The sequence below is a fragment of the Rutilus rutilus genome (genome assembly GCF_951802725.1).
Source record: "Rutilus rutilus genome assembly, chromosome: 7".
Lineage (NCBI taxonomy): Eukaryota > Metazoa > Chordata > Actinopteri > Cypriniformes > Leuciscidae > Rutilus > Rutilus rutilus.
In genome coordinates this window covers 28,435,863-28,455,304 of record NC_140221.1, presented here as the reverse complement: position 1 = coordinate 28,455,304, position 19,442 = coordinate 28,435,863, and the positions used below count along the sequence as shown (strand labels likewise).

Below are 19,442 nucleotides of genomic sequence, written 5' to 3'. Positions count from 1 at the left end.
AAAGAGAGGTGAAGCATCTTAAACCAGCTCTATGTTTAGAGGCCCATTAGACAAAATTAGCCTGCATTAGGACTAATAGTCTGCACACAGTAAATATCTGGGTAGAATTTTGATGTCTTAAACATCCCTTGGCGTAATTGGAAAGCGACGGGATATAATGCTGTTCTTTCAAAGATAGAGTTGGGTTAATGTGATGAACTCTGCTTGGACACCTATGAAATTGAGGAGAACTGGCTTCATATATCCACCAGAAATCCCTGAGATTAGATGATTAAAAGTAATTACAAAAATGAAACGTTAGTTTACATCATTTCTTTGCAGATGTCACTTGGTTTGATATTTTGTTTTCTAATGCAATGACATTCACACATTTTAAATGTGTCTTAAGTGTCCAAATAGTAATATGGAGTGGATGGATGCATTGCTGCACAAATGTGTTGCATGAAAGGACCAAACTGACGCAGTAGCTTTATTAGGTAGTATAAGTTGTACTACTAAACATTGAACATCTGAATATGTCTGCATTCTTGGTCTAAAGCAACTTATCTGCATGTATTTCTTTAGTACAAGATCTATAGTATCCTTTAGGGCTGCATTACATCAGTTTATTATTAAACTAGTTAGAGATCATTTTCTAAATCTCTTCTGTAAATTATTACATACCATTACTGTACCAGCTTTTCTGTGCATTACAAAACCCACTGCCAAACCCAACTAAACTATGCTCTAAACATGCAGATTTATCACTTCTTAACATTATAAAGATTCCTTCAGATACAACACAGATATGATATTTTTTTTCTTTCTCTTATTATAAGATTGCAAGTCATAAGCTCAACCTTAAACTGTAAAACGACTTAATTGTCAGTGTCTTAACATACTGTTTTAGTTTCACATTCCATTATGTCTTTAACACATGACTATAATACTGTTATAATCATTTATGTATAATTTGTGTGTTGGTTACTTGTTTGTGTAAAGAGTTGGGTGTTTTGGGCAATGTTAAGATGCAGAGCTGTAAAATCTGAGTTTGTGTGTGTGTGAGAGAGAGAGAGAGTGAGTGAGTGAGTGAGTGAGTGAGTGAGTGAGTGAGTGAGAGAGAGAGAGAGAGAGAGAGAGAGAGAGAGAGAGAGAGAGAGAGAGAGATTTTTTGACTCGCACAGAACCAAATCTGATTTTTAGAAAATGTAACGGTCTGGTTTTTTTTTTCTCTTATTTTCTTTCTTGTTTTTTCACATTGTGCAGGTGCAGACTGAATTACTAGACAGGGGCCATTCAGATTTTCTAAATTTTATTGAGTCAAAGTTGAAAAGTTTAAGTTGAAAGATGGGGAAATATTTTACAGTCCTTTGTGGAAGTTTGTACTTTCTGTCCTGAACCCCAGTAGTTTAACAATATACATGTCATCTGTTGATATGGGATAAATTAACATCTATCAGACCAAAGGGTAAATTAATATCTGTCAATATATTTATGAATATCTGTGCTGAAATGAATACTCCAGAGCATACTTTATTCATCATCTGTTTTGACTTTCTAAAAATAATATTCAATTTTAACTAAATATCTACAGTAGTCTTAGATGTTTTTATTATTTACTTTAATATCCTTATCTGGATTATTTGAGATTATTGATATTCCACATCTTGACATTTAAGATAATTGCATCGTCTTGTATATTTTAGGTAATGCATATTTGAGAAACATATAGCCTACAATGTAAGAATAAGGCTATACAGTTTATATTACATAGTATTTTCATTACATTTGCTATGTTTTGAGTCTGAATCCTCCATTACATAATGTTTTCCCATTTACTAAATCCATATGACATAAAAACAGGCTATAATATATAAATATATTTAGCCTATTTATATTTATTATGATATTTATGATCAATGGTTTAACGTTTCATGTGCTATATGGGTTACATGTAAGTTGCAAATAGGTAATAATAATGTTCTTAAAATATCAATTGCCAAAAATTAAGTAAAAAGAGTTTTAATGACTGTTAATCCAGAGTGTTTTTCAGTTGTGTCAAATTTACAATGCTTAGTACTTGTTAGCTTATCCTGTTTAGAAATATATATATTTTAGTCAATTTATGTCATATCCTTCAAGTAGTCTCTCCAGCACACATGACAAGAGCACGCACTCCGAAGTACAATGCGCCTCATGAGAACATTCCAGTTTGGTAAAGTCAGTTTGGAATTTGAATAGCACAGAAGAACCGCCTCTCTATGATTGGACGAGATCAAAACCTCTGGGTGGAATTTGCTTGTCACTCAACGATATTCCCAGCCCCTGATTGGCCGAAGGTAAAGTGGGCGTAAAGTTCTTCGCCATATATATACTATGGCAGCAAGCGCAGGCTAATGATTGCCTTCGCTCACACGTTGAGGCAGAAACGACCACGTTCAATGTTTCTCCACAGAGCTGACTTAAGCCTTCGTCCCCGAACGAAATATCGTGATTCTGACTAAAAGAAAGTTAGTTACTTTCGTCAGAGCGGTGGGAAAACATCACGACCCCGACCATGATCAACACCATGGAGTGTGCAGTGGATGCACAAAGTCTAATTTCGATATCATTACGAAAAATCCACAACTCCCGTACGCAGAGAGGAGGAATCAAGCTGCACAAAAACCTGCTGGTTTCCTATGTACTGAGGAACGCCAGGCAAGTCTACATGAACGAGAAGTACGCCGAGATCTACAGGATGCAGCAGTACGAGGAGGTGATGACCGTCTGCAACGAGATCCAGGAGCTGAACCCGCTCGATTTGATGGAGGACTGCGAGGAGCAGACGGGGGACTGCTGCGGCAGCGCGAGCGAGTCGGCGAGCCTCTGCGGCGCGCTCTTGCCCGTCAGTCACCAGGCTCCTCCGGTGCAGCACATCCAGCCCAGCAGCGCCTGCTCGGTGCCCATGGCTCTCCAAAACGAAGAGGTCTGCAAAGCTCCGGATCCCTCGTTCTACCGCAGCTGCTGCGCGGAAGCCTACCCCGTTTCCAACTGTGACTTTTCGCCGGTAAACAACATGCACTGCAACAAAACTACAGTGCTCGATTTGGACACGCATGTCGTTACCACAGTAGAGAACGGGTATTTGCATCAGGACTGCTGCGCTTCGCTCCAACAATGCTGCCAGGGCGCACAGAGCCCAGCCAAGAAACGCAAGCTTGACTTTGGTTACTACGTGTCCGAGATCGAGGAGGTGCCGGATTTTACGCCGTGCAAAAGAGCGAAATTCGAGGACTCTTCATACGTGTGCACGGAGCATTTGGACACGTCGAACATTTCCAACCTCATCTCGATCTTCGGCTCGGGGTTTACGGGACTCGTGAGCAGACAAGCGGACTTGGAGCAAGCCTTAAACGGACAGTTCTGTAGCAAACAAGCCCTGGCGAGTTTAGGGGCTTGGACGAGAGCTATTGTAGCCTTTTGACTCTGTGGTTAATGCGAATACAGATACTTTATGAAATTGTACAGAGTCTAAGACAAATTGACTTTTATTTTTGCAGCAAAGTTATTTAAGCGTTTTTTATTTGGTTTGTTTTTAGTTTCGTTTCAGTGAGGGTGGCGGACAGTGGTTGTAGCCTACCACTTGTGATGTCCTGTCCTTTAAAACAAATGTCGATATTACAGCAAACGTTTTAATACGAAGTTGAATTTCGTTGCCTTAAACCCAACGCAGACTGCTAGCTATGGCCACAAACATGGAAAGTCTCTGAATGTGTCGCTCGTGGATTGTTTCTCTTTTCTCTCCCCTTCCCAGGAACTTTCACAAAGATGTATTGTAAAATAACATTACTAGTCATGTAATGTTGGGAATAACAGGCTGCAAACGGAGAAGCCTACCCACTGCACGCTTATTTCTCACACAAAACACTTTAAGCAGTCGTGTCATATTTTCTAACATTTTAACGACTACCAGTTTACCAGTAGAACAGGCTACTATACAAGACTATATATCTGAGCTCGTGTTGTTGTTAACGTAGAGCTACAGGAAGAGGACTGGCTTCAACAGACTACATTCTGTAATATCATACAGGGCAATCAAGTAGGCTAATGAAGGTGCAATATATGAACCCCCTCCCTGTTTGAGTTTGTTGTTTTCTGTATTATGAATTGTTCTGTTGAAAGTGGCGAGGACTGGTGCGTTTTGTTGACTGCACTGACTGACCTACAGCTCCAGTTCCTCTGAGTGTGTTTGTAGTTCGCCTATGCCAGTCACCTCATCAACACTGAAAGTTGGGGCCATTAATTAACACTACAACTCCCATAATGCACGCCGTGATTTAATCTGCCAGCCAGGTATTTTTGTTGACTAACCAAGTCTCCAGCATTAGCCATTTCCTGCCCCCTTACTCTCAGAAAGAAAAAGTTAAAGCCTTCACAGTAATTCATAATGCCAGCATTTGCTTGGTTTTGTGGGTTTGATTTTATTTTCTACAAACTTAGACCTTTTGTTCTAAAAAGGCAATCTCATAAATTAGCCATACGTCCTCACATTATATAAGCACTATGTGTACTGAATTAAAGACGTTTTCAGACGTATTCTCCATATTTTGTTGGTATTCTTGTATTTTTGTGCATATTAAATTGTATATCACCGGGTAAAACTGTTTTAGAAAGTATTTGTTTAAAATTTATAACCTTAATAAAAAATGAAACTTACTTTGCATCGCCTCTTTTTGTGTATCTTTTGATAAACCAAGAGTGTCAATTAAAGCTAACATTTAGGCCTCATCTGGTGATAGTGAGCTTGACTCAAAGCAATACAGAAATCTTAAATAAATCTCGATATATAATAAATCTCATCTACCATATCCACAGCAAATCATTAGCCTATACATTTGCCAATTTCCCATTAATGTTAGTTACATTTCTAATCAAGGCCAAACTCAATTTTTATTTCACTCACAAAAATGATTTCACTCAATGGCTCTCCAAACTGGCAACAACTGTGCATACGATTTTAGATACTAAATAAATGTTCTCAGCATTGGTTACCTGTTTTATATCAGCTGAAATTTAATTTTAGATAGCCAAGCCTATTTGCCATTAGGCTACCTGTGGGATATTGAACTGTCACCTGTAGGCCAAGAATAAAACAACTAACGAGAAGGAAAATTATAGGTAAAGCCTACGCACCATAGATAGAATAAAACAAAGCACACAATATAGTAAAGCCTACATTTAAAACGAGGGTTTCACATGCAAAGAGCATTACCCATAACAGCAAACTTTTGTCTGACAAACGCGTCACGTCTTATTGGCGGGCACTGTGTTCAAGGCGCGCGCACTTTTTAGCCAGAAACTCTCGCTAAACTTGCAGACTGTGTTATCTCTGCTGTATGCCACATGGTGGTGTTCTTCAAAATCAATGAATGAAGGTATTAGAGCGCCTATGTAGCGGCACTTTGGGCTGACCTCGAATCCGCTGCTCCCTGCAACCCCCTCCACCCCTCCCCTCCCTGTCCTCTCCCCGGTCTCTCTCTCTCTCCCTCTCTCATCTCTAGCCGAAACCTCTCGACTCCTCTCAATCTGAGATACCCCACCGCAGTACACCCGACACATCAACGTCCAACATGCATAGGCTATTGTCAGGTCGTTGTCTTAGCTGTTTTCGACGAATATAGCTGTTTCGCGCATGCTTAAATGTCGCTAAAACGCAGGTAATTCGGTCGCGCGGTAGCCTGTTTGTACTACATTACGACGAGGCGTTTAAAACCGTTCAAATACGTTGTAGCTTGGTTTGTAATGCGACGGACACGTCTTAGAAATAACTGAATGATTCAACAAGGTTAATTAGATGTCGGCTTAATGAGTGTGTAAGTTATATTTGAACCCGTTTGTTTGTTTTGTTCTGAATACGCTCATATTAGGGGAAATGTGTCAGTGCTAACGTTACCAAATCTATTTTTATAAAAAGACCGTTTGTATATTCGTTTAATTTTTGACAGCCGATGTAGGCTACTACATAGTCTGTGGTGTGTGGCGAGCTCCTCCGCGTGGCAGACGCGGGAAACGCTGCCATGGAGAGCGCGCGCACGAAACGAATGCAGATTTTCTCATTTTATGTGATGGAAGGATCCATGCGCTGTCAATTATACACGCACACAGAATCTTCCACATAGATAGCACGTGTTTCATTAGCCGGTAGACGTGATATATATACTAAATGCGCCTCTGTTTACACTCTCCTTGTGAAACGGTCTCATTGGTAACATCAAATGTTATTGAAGACAAAAGGCACTACTTTAATCTTATCTTATCTCAACTGCGCCTGTTGAACTCAGCAGTGAAGCCTGCGTGAATACAACTGAATAGAAACGGGGGATGCGGATCGGTGTTGGGTAAATTCGACATGAGTTCATGTCAATAACCGTCACAGTGGGGCGACTGGACTATAGTGCCGAATTTGCCAACCACTGAAAATGACTCAACTAAAAAATACAGAATGTGAATCAGCCTGTCCTGCGTGTAGGTCTTGTGGAGCACTTTGTAGATCCCTAAAGAATTTTATTTTATATAACAAAATTACATAAATACACCAGTGTTGAAATAAAACCATGTCCATGTTTTGTTTTTTTAATTCAACATCAAGATTCATGTTAAAATACATGTACAATGTATATCTATATAATAACCATTTACCCCCAAATCATAAACTCTATATATCTTTTTCTTTATACATGAGGCAATACAACCTTTTATTTGATTTATATATCAGTTTTAAATGAATTGTAGCATTTCACATAACAGGACACTGCTGAAACTACTTTGAAGTTCAGTCAACTATATTTTAAGAGGAAAAGACATTTTTAACCCTCTGCTATTATAAGTCACAATGTTAGTAATTCACTTACAACTTAATTGTGGTGGTTAGGAAGCAGATAAACATCGAGTGTTATGTCCCATTATTAACCCAGTAGTTCCATTGCATCTCAAAAATTAGAAGACATTTCTTAATTAAATACTAGCAACCCAAAAAGCCAATTTGATGACACTAAAGATTTTGACAAATTTGATACCGATTGCAACAAACCCCTTAAACTAAGCAGACCCTTAGTTATTATTATAAATGAATTGTCACAAAGTTTCTTAATTTAAAGGGTTTGTTGCAACCAGCTGCTGGCATCCAAGCTAAAGGGATGATTTTGTAACATAACAGGGCTGTATTTCCTAGAAGCATCGTAATCCTAAGTAGATCTTGAGACCATTGGTTTGCATGATCTACTTAGGCCTACAAAGCTTTTAGGAAAGGAAGACCAGGGGTCTCATTTATAAAACTGTGCGTAGGAACCTTACTAAAAGTGTACGTGCGCCCGAAAGCCAAAAATGGCGTACGCAAAAAAATATTCAGACTTATAAAAGCGTGCGTACGCCAGAACCTGCGCAGAATTCACTTTATAAATCCCAGTCAGCGGAAGATTGTGCGCACATGCGTCTCCACCCGAAATAACCATATATGGAGCTTACAACGCCTAGTTTTACTATGCAGATCCTCATCTACATATCATTTGCATATGATTATTCATCCACGTGATAACTTAAACGTTATCACGTGGATGAATAATCATATGCAAATGATATAAACGGTACAAGAAACATTACATTAATACAAATCAAGTAGTTGTCTATCCTTGCCTTGTTTTTGAATAGCCTACATAAATCAAATAGTGTAAAATACATTTCAGAGAAAGTTTTTTTTTTTAATAAGCAATTATCTCTGTGGTTAAAACATTAAAGCACGCCACAGGAAAAGTGTTCAAAAACAATCGCATCCACAACAAATATTTCTAATGATTGAATTTAAAAAAAAATTTAACTTAAGTAATGATTTCATGTTTAAGTGTTTAACTCCATTAATTTGAATGGCATATTTAATATAAATGTTTATATCAGAAGTATTTTATTTATTTAAACTGTTATTTGCGTCAGTTTCACTAAACGGCTCAACGCGCTCGCTGCCGCGGACATTTAAGAAGGAATGGATATTTGCTTCAAGTGACAGGCTTGGTGATTGATATTGTATTTGTATAATCTTTCTGTATATGTTTAATTTTCTTTAGATTTTCTGTATAAAAGTGACCAAAAATACATTTAACTCCAGCTCACCATCGGTGTCGCCAAAGTGCTCCATCTCCAAAACGTTCGTACGCATGGGTCAGAGTTTGCGTGCAGGTGCGCAAATTTTCCCCTCAAGTTTTTCTTTATAAATCCCACCTTTTGCGCAGGAACTGGCGTACGCATGTTTTCAGCCCCGTTTTGTGCGTACGCAAGCTTTATAAATGAGGCCCCAGGTCTGTTAGTTCCATATTAACCCATGATAAACAAAAAAGCTGGTTGGTTTAAAACAGAAAAGTAGCCCAGGACTAAATACTCTGTTTTAACATGCCTCTCATTTCAAAATGATTTCATTCTCAATCCAGATGAATTTCAGTTAATCAATCTAAAGTGTGCTAATGTGCAGAACAATGAATACTTACTCTGTGAAGTATAAATTATATTTGTGCCCATGTAAAAAGTGTCCATAGATGTTTCGCCTGGTTCTAACAGCATACACATTTACTGCATTTGAGTAACAAAAGCTTTGCACTATTTCAGTCATTTTAACTTGCAGACTGTACCCTGTTCAATAAATGATACTCCCTCTCTTTGTTGGTTATGAAGCAAACTGAAACCATTTATTTACACAGAATAAAGTTTAGAAATCAAAAAAGCTTCACTGATTTAGCATAATGCCAAACTGGTGGAGCCACATTCATTGCTTTACTATAGCAAACGGAAGACTATGGTATTAGCTACATGTGGCTGTTTACAAACTATACGGGTTAAGTCTTTCTGACATTTTACACACCAATTACTTGTCCGATTTTCAGTTAAATGAAAAAGAAAGAAATAAGCACAGCCAAAAATGCAAAAATGTAAAACTTAAGTGGTTGACAACTTATAAATGTCTTACATAGGTAAAAACTACACTTGCCAAAACCATTCACAGCAAACACATACCTCAGTGATCTTTGATAACTGAACAGCAAGTGACTCAAAAAGCGCCTTTTGAGACACTGATGCTCCACAAACTCACAAACACCCGCACACACACAAACACAAATTGTTCTTCAGATCTTTGCACACAGGAAATGGAATCCATTAAACCAAAATCAAGCCTTCAACCGTTCATTGTGACAAGCTCTGTTCTTTATATACACATAAATAAATATAAATGCCAATCCAGATGAAAATGTGTATGTGCATAACTGCAGGTGTCTTAGTAGCAGTTCAACTTCCTGCTTGCAGGGAATAGATAAATAAAACCATAAAGACAAATTGCATCACTAGGAGGAATATCAGAAGTGGGATTTCATATGCACAACTAGTAGACTGTGAAGAGCAGGGCTGTTCAGATCTACTGTCCTGCAGAGTTTAGTTCAAATCAACTCATCTACTCCTAAACCAGATGATCAAGGTCTTCATGTTCACATAAAAATTTGAGGATAGGATGTATTAGAGCAGCTTTGGGACTGAACTCTCTAGGAAAAGTAGATCTGCAGGATTAAGACCAAGCACCTCTGCTGAAGAGAATGCATACTAAGGTCTGTTAACATGGAACTGAAGCGCTTTCGTCCTTAAGAGTTTTGGTTGTACTCTCTGACAAGGTGCGAATTCTTTCTGTTGTCTCTCATGGTTTAACTGGCTGGATGGAGAGCAGGCTGCCAAACTTGAAATGCTGGATGACAGGGAATTTTTCTAGACACTGTGAGAGGGCGACAGAGAAAGAGTTAACTAGTATCAATCAACTACACAAGCAAGAGAACAGATTTACTAGCTTTCAAAATGTCTAATGCCATGGCGTCCGAACAGAATAAAACTATAAATATACAAAGGTATATTTCCACAAACACACACACACTACTGTTCAAAAGTGTTTTTGAAAGAAGTCCTTTATGCTCACCAAGGCTGCATTTATTTAATCAAAAATACACAATTAACAGTAATACTGGAAAATATTATTACAATTTAAAAGAACTGTTTTGTATCTTCTATCACATGATCCGTCAGAAATCATTCTAATATGCTGATTTTGATAGAAATCTTTTTTAACATTACAAGTCTTTAGCGCTTTAAAAGTCGACTAAAGGTTAGTCTTGGTCGTCTAAATTTGAATCAGTCGGTTAGTCGCAGAAAAAAACTCCACAGGAAGGGGCAAAGTCTTAACACGGCTGGTCCATGAGTTAATATTTCAGGCAAAAAATCCAAAGTACTGTGGGAACGTTTCGAGAGGGTAAAGAATGACCAAAAAAAAAGCTGACGTGCGACCCCAAACATGACTTATCATGTAAAACATGCATAGCCTATAGCACTTCACATGGCCGTTCACTCTATCGTTAATGTTAACCTAGACAAATGTGTGCTAATAAGAGCATGTCCAAGTGTTCATGTGGAGTGTGGAACCTAAATGTTGCGCTTAATGCACGACATGTTTAACTGAACTTCCACGTCCACGCCATCGGAACGCCATCTCAAAAGCCGGTGTTAAGTCGTGGACAAACTTGTTGTGTCCCTTTCTCATAATATGAGAAGACTGAGATTGGAGTAACGGTGAGTCAGATATAGCCTAATTGTCCATATATTGTTGTAGAGTTTCAGTTTGCTGCTATTTATTTATTTGTTTTTATATAGGCTTAATGTATATATTTTTGTGTGTGTTCTGACCTCGGAAAAACTGAGTTTTCATTCGATGTTAAGGCTACCTGTCTGTCTGATTATGTTTGCACTGATATTTCTCTATTAAGTGTTTCAGTTTGTTAAGATAAGGCTGTTATTTATATTATAGGGCAGCGGTCCCCAACCTTTTTTGCGCCACGGACCGGTTTAATATCAGACAATATGTTCACGGACCGGGCTTTAAGGTGCGGCGGATAAATACAACAAAATATAAAAAATATATAAAAAATAATTAAATATAATAATAAACGTGAATCCAATGTAGGCTTACTTGCAATTTTATTAGCAGGGTACTCGTAATATCGCGCCTAAAGACAACTGAGAAAGCCTGAACACAAACAAAAAGCCCCCCAAAAGAAAAAAATCTCCATGTTTACAGTGCTGATGCGATGTAAGGGTGGCGCTGCCAATAAAGCACCTAAAAGCTGTCACAAAGAACCGATTTTAAGAACCAAAATTAATGATTATGAATATGTAAAATATAGCAGGAGACATTTTAATTGTTTAATAATAAACAAGTGTTTTCTGTGCAAAGATTAAGTTGACAATGCTGACTCGATCTTCGCAGTATGCCTAGTGAACGCGCCAGAGAGAAATGCACATTTCATACGAATTACATAAGCAGAGAACAGTCAGTTTTCTATTGTTTTGAATTGCTCTGTTTAAAATTAGACATTTCAAGCTTTCTATGTCTCAGGTCTGTGAGGCAAGTAGGCTACCTTATACGCTGAATTTCGGTTAATTTATGAGATCAGCTCCAGTTCACGCGCCCGCGCCTCCGTGTCCTGATTAAATATTTTCTATTATATTTACTTCTTATTAAATCCAGGCAATTGGGTGATGAAACATTAATTAAAATTAAGATACAATTAATACAAAACGAAATACAATTTAAAGACAGGCTTTTTGCTTTCTGTCTGAGGTCTCTGTTAAAGTTTTAAAGCAGTCTTTTTGTGCCGCTTTCAGAGCGCTCGATCACGTCCGTAAGGGTGAACTGTCCCATCCGAACAATTATTTTTTTGTGTGAAATAGGCTACATTTCTAAATTAATGCGACTTATAGTCCAGTGCGACTTAGGCTATATTATGTTTTTTCTTCTTCATGATGCATTTTTTTTACTGATGCGACATATACTCCGGAGCGATTTATAGTCCGGAAAATACGTTAAGTTATATATTCTTTCTGTGAGGCCCGGTACCAAATGTCCCACGGACCGGTACCGGTCCGCGGCCCGGGGGTTGGGGACCTCTGTTATAGGGTATTTATTTTCTTTGCGTTCTGATGCGATTTTTGTCACTGTGGCAAGGTTTATGCGCACACGTGAGCACTTAATTTATATTTTATATCCTCATTATGGTTTACCGCCAACTAATCGACTGATGGCTTAAATGAACGACTAACAGTCAGCTAGGAAAATCTTTAGTTGGAGGCAGCCCTACAAGTCTTTACTGTCACTTTTGATCAGTTTAATGCGCGCTTGCTGAATAAAAGTCTAGGATTGACTATGAAGTGTATTAGGATCTTCAAACTACACCGGCCAAAGGAGACGAGATGGAAAAGCCTCTCATGTATTTCAATGTAGAAAAAAGTGAAATTGAGACAAAAGCATATTGAAATGTCGCTCAGAAACAGAATTAAAACCTTTCATATATAAAACTTCCATATGGATAGCTTTCATATTCTCTTAGCATTTAACTTGAAAGACATCAGTAACAGTCATGAGTCCCAGGCTGACGGAGTCAAAGAGAGAACGAGAGTGTGATATATACGGGGGTGGGGAAGACAGAGAGAGAGAGAGAGAGAGAGAAGGAGGAGGGGAATTTGCAGACAGACTGGCCCCTCAGCTTCGCTCTGTGCTGAGAGGAGAGGAGGAGGAGGGAGCACCAGCGTCTTCTGAACAACACAGGATGTGGGCTTTGGAGGAGGGGGTGGGGCACGCGGTTCTTCCCCTCCAACACAAATGCTTGCCTTATTAACTCTTTCAGCTCCGGTCTTAAAACTTCACAGAACAACTGAGAATCTATGGCTTGGCATTTATAATGACTCATTTATAAACGTCCCATGAAGACTGTATAATGTTTTGTCATATTTTTTCAGTTATGATAAAAAATTAACTACCAAATGTACCATTTACATACTCTAGATAAGGAATCAGTATCACACCAAGTTAAATATATTACAACATCAAAAACTCCTGACATGTATTAGTGTTTACAATAGCATGATACTTACTTCTGCTTTATACATTCGTATGAGACCTTGATTGACTTTGGACCAAGAAGGAACAGCGCTGATGTTCCAAAGCTGATTTGAGTGCTCGGCAAAAGGGCCTGTTTTCATCTAAAGACAGACAATATTCATAGTGATTAAGGAGATGATGGTAAACTTACGATATAATGTACAATCAGCAACATTAAAGCTCGATTTAATGGAGCATTTTGAAATGCACAAACATCTCAGAGATGTTTAAATGTGATTCATTTGAGAAACCTGACAAGACTGCTTAGAATAAGATACTTGAATTTCACTTTTAACTGTGGTAAGTACTTGTGTCTGTTGATCACAGATCGGACAAAAAAGGGGCAAAGATAGTAAAAGTAATTGTAGAAATATAAGTGTTACTAGAAAGATGATCAAACAGAATTTAGCACTAATATTAGCAAAACACCAAACAAAAAAAATGAACACTGAAAAGTTTGAAACATATATTAATGTTTAAAAAAATAAAATAAAAAAGCATGCATTACCGTTCAAACGTTTGGGGTCAGCAAGATTTTTTTAAATGTTTTGAAAAGAAGTCTTTAATGCTCACCAAGGCTGCATTTAATAAAATGGTTACAGTAAAACAGTTACATTGTGAAATATTATTACACTTGTAAATAACTGTTTTCTACTTCTACTTCTGTGATTGCAAAGTTGGTCACGTGATTAGTTGTCACATGATCCTTCTGGTGAATAGAAAGTTCAATAGAACAGCATTTATTTGAAATGTTTTGTAACATTATAACAGTCTTTACTGTCACTTTTGATCAATTTAATGCATCCTTGCCGAATGAAAGTATTTATTTATTAAGAAAAATCGTACTGACCCCAAACTTTTGAACAGTAGTTTATGTGTGTAAATTAAGCGAAATAATAATAGAATTAAGATTATCAAAAGATCATGAAGTCTTCTGTACTGGCGGTAATTAACCTATCGTCATCAAGTCACTGTACTATGAGGCCTATTCATGAGAGTTTATGAGAGAGAGGGGCTGGTGGGCTGCCCTTGGGAAAGAGCACTTTATGAATGGCAGTGCTGTGTGGCTTTACTCCACACACACACTGCTCTCGTCAAGCCGGACTTTCCAGAGACCTACTAGCCCCTAACAGAGGAATAGAGAGAAGGAAGGAGAGAGAGAGAGAGAGGAAAAGAAAGAGAAAGGAGGGGGTGGGCCCTAGGGGCCTTAGGAGTGATTCACAACAACGTGCAGGGAAGGAAGGAAATGACTCATGTGAGTGGAGTCCAAATACAACCTCCCTGAGAGAGAGAAAGAGAGAGAGAGAGAGAGAGAGAGAGAGAGAGAGAGAGAGAGCGAGAGTTTTAAACTATATATTGTAAGTATTTACATGAATGGAACGTATGAGTTACTGTTTGTGTGTGAACTAAATTTCATCCTCCCAACAAAATGAAAATGAAATGAAAAATGGACATCTCACGCTTAAAACACGACCAGATGCTAGATGACACACACCTCGTTGATGAATTTAATGCACTCCAGAAACATGTAGTCTTGGTGGTACTCGTTTACGGCCTTCTCCTCCAAAAAGTGTCGGGGCTCCAGGGTTGGGTGGTCTGCACACAATAGATGAACAGACACACCGGACAGTAACTTAGTGTGACCACTAGGTGTCTCCATGGTTGTCATTGCATGCAACAATTATTTAGGATTTAACCAATTAAAAAAATAAGCAAAATATAACTGTATAGGTCTAACAAATAGCTGAGCTTGGTCTTGTTAAAGACTAAACAAGGCAGCATCTCCCGCCAGGAAACAATTCATGCTAAACATTACAGAATAAGAGCCAAACCTGGCAACGAAGACGGAGCCGTTACCTATGAGCTGTGCGCTCCCCCATATGAAGGGGAGAAACTGAAAGTCGTCAAGGCCCCACACACCCTGACTCCCAGCCGGCTCCATCCTATACGTCTTCTGCAGTTTGCGCATCACTAGCAGATACCTACACCGATAAGATCAAAATGCTTGATGCAAATGAGTTCTTCACACCATCAACCACAAAACACAACTGTAAAATACACTGACACAATTTGTGTTGACATTTAGTGTGCAGTAAAGTGCAAACTTATTTAGTGAAGTTGCAGATCTAACCTGAGAACAATGAAAGGTTATATATTTAAAATCAGAAGTGAAGCAATAAGAAGAACCACTAACTTGTCAAAAACTTTAAATACGATGGCCAGCTGGTCCTCCATGCGCAGAGCTCCCACCTTGCAAAGACAGCAGAGGAACGCAGCAAATGCAGCCTCATGACCTGCACACAGAAACATGTTAGGACTTATGATAAATAATGCAATCAGCATTTCCAGCTGCTCATTTTACAGCACCGTAGCAAAAGACAATGGCAAGACAATTCTATTTCTATTGCCGGCTACACTTAAATTAACAAATGAATGACTCTTTTAATTATAAAAACAAGAACTGTTTTGTGTATTTAAGGTTTGTAATAATTTAAATCAGTATCTGAATCATGTTAAGCTATCAACAGTGTTTCAACAGCACCCTCTAGTGGGGATTGGGAAAAACTACATTAAATCAATACTTGCACACTTTCATGGATACATAATGGACGCTTTTTACATTTCTGAGGTAACTATAACAAATATAATTATTTGCGTTCCCATTTGCTCCAATAGCAAAACCCATAGAGTTTCAACTCTAAAAAAAAAAAAAAAAAGAGGAAAAATATATTGAGATGATGAGAGAAAAATGAGAACGAAAGATGTCAAATTTCATCACTTCATCAACAATTGTATTAGAAACACTCACAAAGTAGCATTAACTAGTTTAGGTTAGCTAAGCATAGGCCTGGTTTCACAGACAGGGCTTAGATTAAGCCAGGATTAGGCCTTAGTTCAATTCAGTTAAAACAGCTCAAACATGCATTCTAGACTGGGAATGGCTTAAGCCTTGTCTGTAAAATCAGGCAATAGTGTTATAAATGTACATTCAATTTTTTAAATACGAAAAACGTATACACGGGTCATCAAGCGCCGATGAAGGCCAGCTCATTTTGAAGGATGCATCGAGTGTTTTCTTTGTGTCCTTCAATCACCCACAATCCTTTGCACACATTCCAATTTAAAAAAAAGAACTGACAGAAATGAGCCTGTGAGTTCAATATGAAATTTAAGACAAATATTGTTTTCGGTGATGAAGGCATACAAGTTACCTTTTGTTTTGGTGTAAATTAACACTAAACTGACAACAATGCAAACCACTGGGAGACCACAGACGGTTGTCAATCACTGTATTGTATTAATAGAAAGCCAGTTAATATAAAGTTGAATTGGTAATTATAAAATAATAAGCACCCTATATTCACGATGTTAATAACTGTGAAAACATGTAGTGAAAACTGTGAAAACAGGAGTAATACATTAAAGACATAATTTCTCTTCAAAGACAACTATGGAGAAACATACACAAACATATAAGAAACGCAATAACAATAAAAACAGACCTGTGCCATAGTCAATTCTGGTGGAGTTGCCTACAGACTCCTTTAGGTACACGGCTATCTCTGGAGCAGCATCATGACGGTCTGACGGCAGAATGGCCATGACCAGGGTCTCTGCGTCCTGCACACACAAAACACTTTTACATCATTTAACCTCAAGACAACTGCCCTGAAATGCAAATCAGAACAAATCATACAATGCCATGAAACAGCATTTCCCTTGACCAATTCAAATACTGCCCTGAAAAGTTCGATATGAATTTACAGAAACACAAGAGAACAAGAAATAATCAAATGGGCATTCATACTTTCTGAAGGCACTGTGATTAAGTTAGAACAGTTTGAAGGTCAACATTTCTGATTTCATACGAGTGCTCACCTGCTCCAGTTTGGCATACCATGAGCGGTAAGCTTTATTGCCGAAGCGAGAAGGCTGGTCTACAGGTGGCGTCTCATCAATCCAGCGATCTAATGTTCCCAACATCGCAAGCAACTTCTCCACTGTCTAATATCAAAGAAGAGTACGCAAGCACATTTCTATGAGCATATATATCAGCTACTTCATCTGTTACACACACAGCAGTATTGAGAGGAGCAGGATAGTGACCCACCTCAGACACTTGGAATTCACATGTAAATTTCTTTCCCTTCACACCCTCATTCAAGGTCAGAATGAATCCCATGTAGTCTGCGTACGCCTACTTACACAAAACAGAAACTTGCTCAAATAAATGTAAATATTTGTTTAGATGTGCTTTCATTTTTTGAAAAGCACCATGCGTATTAAACACACTATATAATCAAAGGTTAGTAACTCGAACTTGAAATCATTCATTTGGTTGTGTGATTTCAACAAGACTGCCACTATGAGTCAGTGACCAACTGACTTTAGAAGAAAAGCGCTCTTTCTAGGCCAGTGTTTTTCATTTCTGTATTTTTAAACATTTCTACCTATTATTATCTTTAAACTCTAGGGATACGAGGGAGAGAGACTGAAAGTGAGCTATATTTCCATCTCTCAATGTAGCAATGTCTCATAGTGGGTTGTACAACATACCTGTGATCTTTTCCATTTTCCCATATCAGGCACCATGCTGATCTCCTTCTTTGGCACTATGAAGTTGAAACTGACAGGACTGGGAGGCTTGTCATCCTCGTGGGAGGAGCCTGTGCAAGCGACAACAAATATGATGAAGAACACAATTTTAGAGTCAAAGTATACTATATTATTGTTACAACTAATAAAACTAATAAATACTAAAACATCTGATAAGAACTTGGTTACATTTGGTTTCTGCAATTCTAAACTATTTTAGAATATATTTCTTATATTTAAAATCTATATTATATCTGAAATACATATATTTATTTAATTTTTATATTTTTCAATATATTAAGTAACCATCATCATCAAACCATAAGGTTATAATCCCTGTATTTGTATGGGTAATTAAAAAAAATACATATATTAAAGCTTTCCTTGATAGCTAAGATTGACAAAATCACACATGCATTGCTGCTAAACATTTACTCATTCCACAGGTTCTGATCCATGGTTTGATTGTGTTTTTGTCGTCTAGACTAGAGCCCCTTCTGCATCAATGTTAATGGTAGTCTCACACATACAGCTGAAGTCACTCTGGATGAGAGCCTCTAATGTAATGCATTGACTGTAACCGTATATTAATACTAATATTAACATACAAAGTACTAAAAATGAATACTATACTTAATATAGTATACTTAATTACACACCGGCAGTTGAACATTTGTTCTTCTTGTGGGTTGATAAGTGCACTTCATGACTTTGTGTGCCAATGAACAGCACACTTCAAGGTGTAAATGCTGGGGTAAAAATAAACTAAAGATATCGAAATAAATGTGTAATAACAATGTCTGAACAAACACAACGGTGTGTGGCTTGACCCTTTTTGGCATACTGACTTATTTCATTTTAATTTCCAAGTATTGCACTTACTGTTAATGTCCATACATATATTTCTGCTTAATTGCAAAAATAGTGGGAAGAATAAGGGAACAGCAGCCACTTACAACAAACCTCCCTTATATAATAGCCTAATTCACTTACACAACTAGAAACTTAGTTTGTTTTTTTTTACCCTAAAGGATAGTATACAATGTGGTCTATGGGTGTACCTAAATTTGAAAGACCTCAGCCGGTTCTGCTCAGGAAACATGAATCACTGTCCTATAGGCGAAAATGCTCATAATTCTTTAACCAGATATAATAAATCCCCTTTAAATATACATTTATTCCCTCAATTTCCCAGAATATACTGTCAGAGATAAACTACTAGATTTTTTTCCCCATCACATTATACACAAACATATCTGAAAATAACAACATGCTGCACTTTAAAAAAAAATAAAGCTTATGTTTCTCTTTATTTTTACATATGGGTTAGCCAACTTTGAAACTAAATGTGTTCAACATCTAGGCCCATTATTTTCGCTAAATATAAATCAAACAGCATCCTAAGTAAATTAATATTGCAAATAAATAATAACCTCGGGTCATATGAGCGCATATAATGCGTAATAACATATATATGTGCACGTCGCAGATATGTCAGACTCTCATGGATTCATAACATGAGGCGCGGCGAGACACAACTAAGCGTTTTTCTGCACACGCGCACGTCCCTTTCACCGCTTCAGGTACTGAACAACAACATATATAATAGTCTTGATATTACTGGTATCTTCGCTTCTGAATTATCCGTGATTAAATGAATATTTGATTGATGTGAATTACCTGACGACTGCTCAGTCTCCGCCATGTTTACTGTTGAACATGAAAACACGACCCTTCAACTCTCACCCGCAGTTTCGCGTAAAATATTTTTAAAACTTAATCAGCGAATGTAAATTGTTGTGAGAAAGATTATTACTGCAACTAATGTATTTTTGTAACATGCATAATATGTAAATTTACGATTTAAAATGTT

At 37.7% G+C, this 19,442-nt stretch overlaps 2 protein-coding genes across 3 annotated transcripts; one reads left to right on the top strand and one right to left on the bottom strand.

Moving 5' to 3' along the window:
* The first annotated feature begins 1,937 nt into the window (after nt 1-1,937).
* On the top strand, nt 1,938-4,677 carry ier5l (immediate early response 5-like). The gene has a single exon (XM_084413279.1). The coding sequence runs from the start codon at nt 2,537-2,539 to the stop codon at nt 3,443-3,445; it is 909 nt and encodes a 302-aa protein (XP_084269405.1). The 5' UTR covers nt 1,938-2,536; the 3' UTR covers nt 3,446-4,677.
* A 4,465-nt stretch (nt 4,678-9,142) lies between these two features.
* ptpa (protein phosphatase 2 phosphatase activator) lies at nt 9,143-19,322 on the bottom strand. 2 transcript variants are annotated; one of them, XM_084413127.1, is made up of 10 exons: nt 19,250-19,322; nt 17,531-17,640; nt 17,085-17,171; nt 16,853-16,978; nt 16,477-16,594; nt 15,168-15,267; nt 14,831-14,955; nt 14,469-14,569; nt 12,967-13,074; nt 9,143-9,763 (listed from the first exon to the last, which is right to left on the bottom strand). In XM_084413127.1, the coding sequence occupies exons 1-10, from the start codon at nt 19,272-19,274 to the stop codon at nt 9,689-9,691; spliced, it is 975 nt and encodes a 324-aa protein (XP_084269253.1). In that variant the 5' UTR covers nt 19,275-19,322; the 3' UTR covers nt 9,143-9,688. The 2 variants fall into 2 exon arrangements, with proteins under 2 accessions (XP_084269253.1, XP_084269254.1); XM_084413128.1 differs by lacking the exon at nt 19,250-19,322 and having other exon boundaries at nt 17,085-17,174; nt 17,531-17,643.
* Nucleotides 19,323-19,442: the final 120 nt, after the last annotated feature.

What these genes read in the sequence shown, in the direction of transcription:
- ier5l (XM_084413279.1), top strand. Translation starts at nt 2,537, where the DNA reads ATGATCAACACCATGGAGTGTGCAGTGGATGCACAAAGTCTAATTTCG.
- ptpa (XM_084413127.1), bottom strand. Translation starts at nt 19,274, where the DNA reads ATGGCGGAGACTGAGCAGTCGTCAG. An exon ending in GGAGACTGAGCAGTCGTCAG is followed by an intron (nt 17,641 to 19,249) that starts GTAATTCACATC and finishes TCGCTTGCACAG; the next exon opens with GCTCCTCCCACGAGGATGAC. An exon ending in GAAAATGGAAAAGATCACAG is followed by an intron (nt 17,172 to 17,530) that starts GTATGTTGTACA and finishes TTGTGTAAGTAG; the next exon opens with GCGTACGCAGACTACATGGG.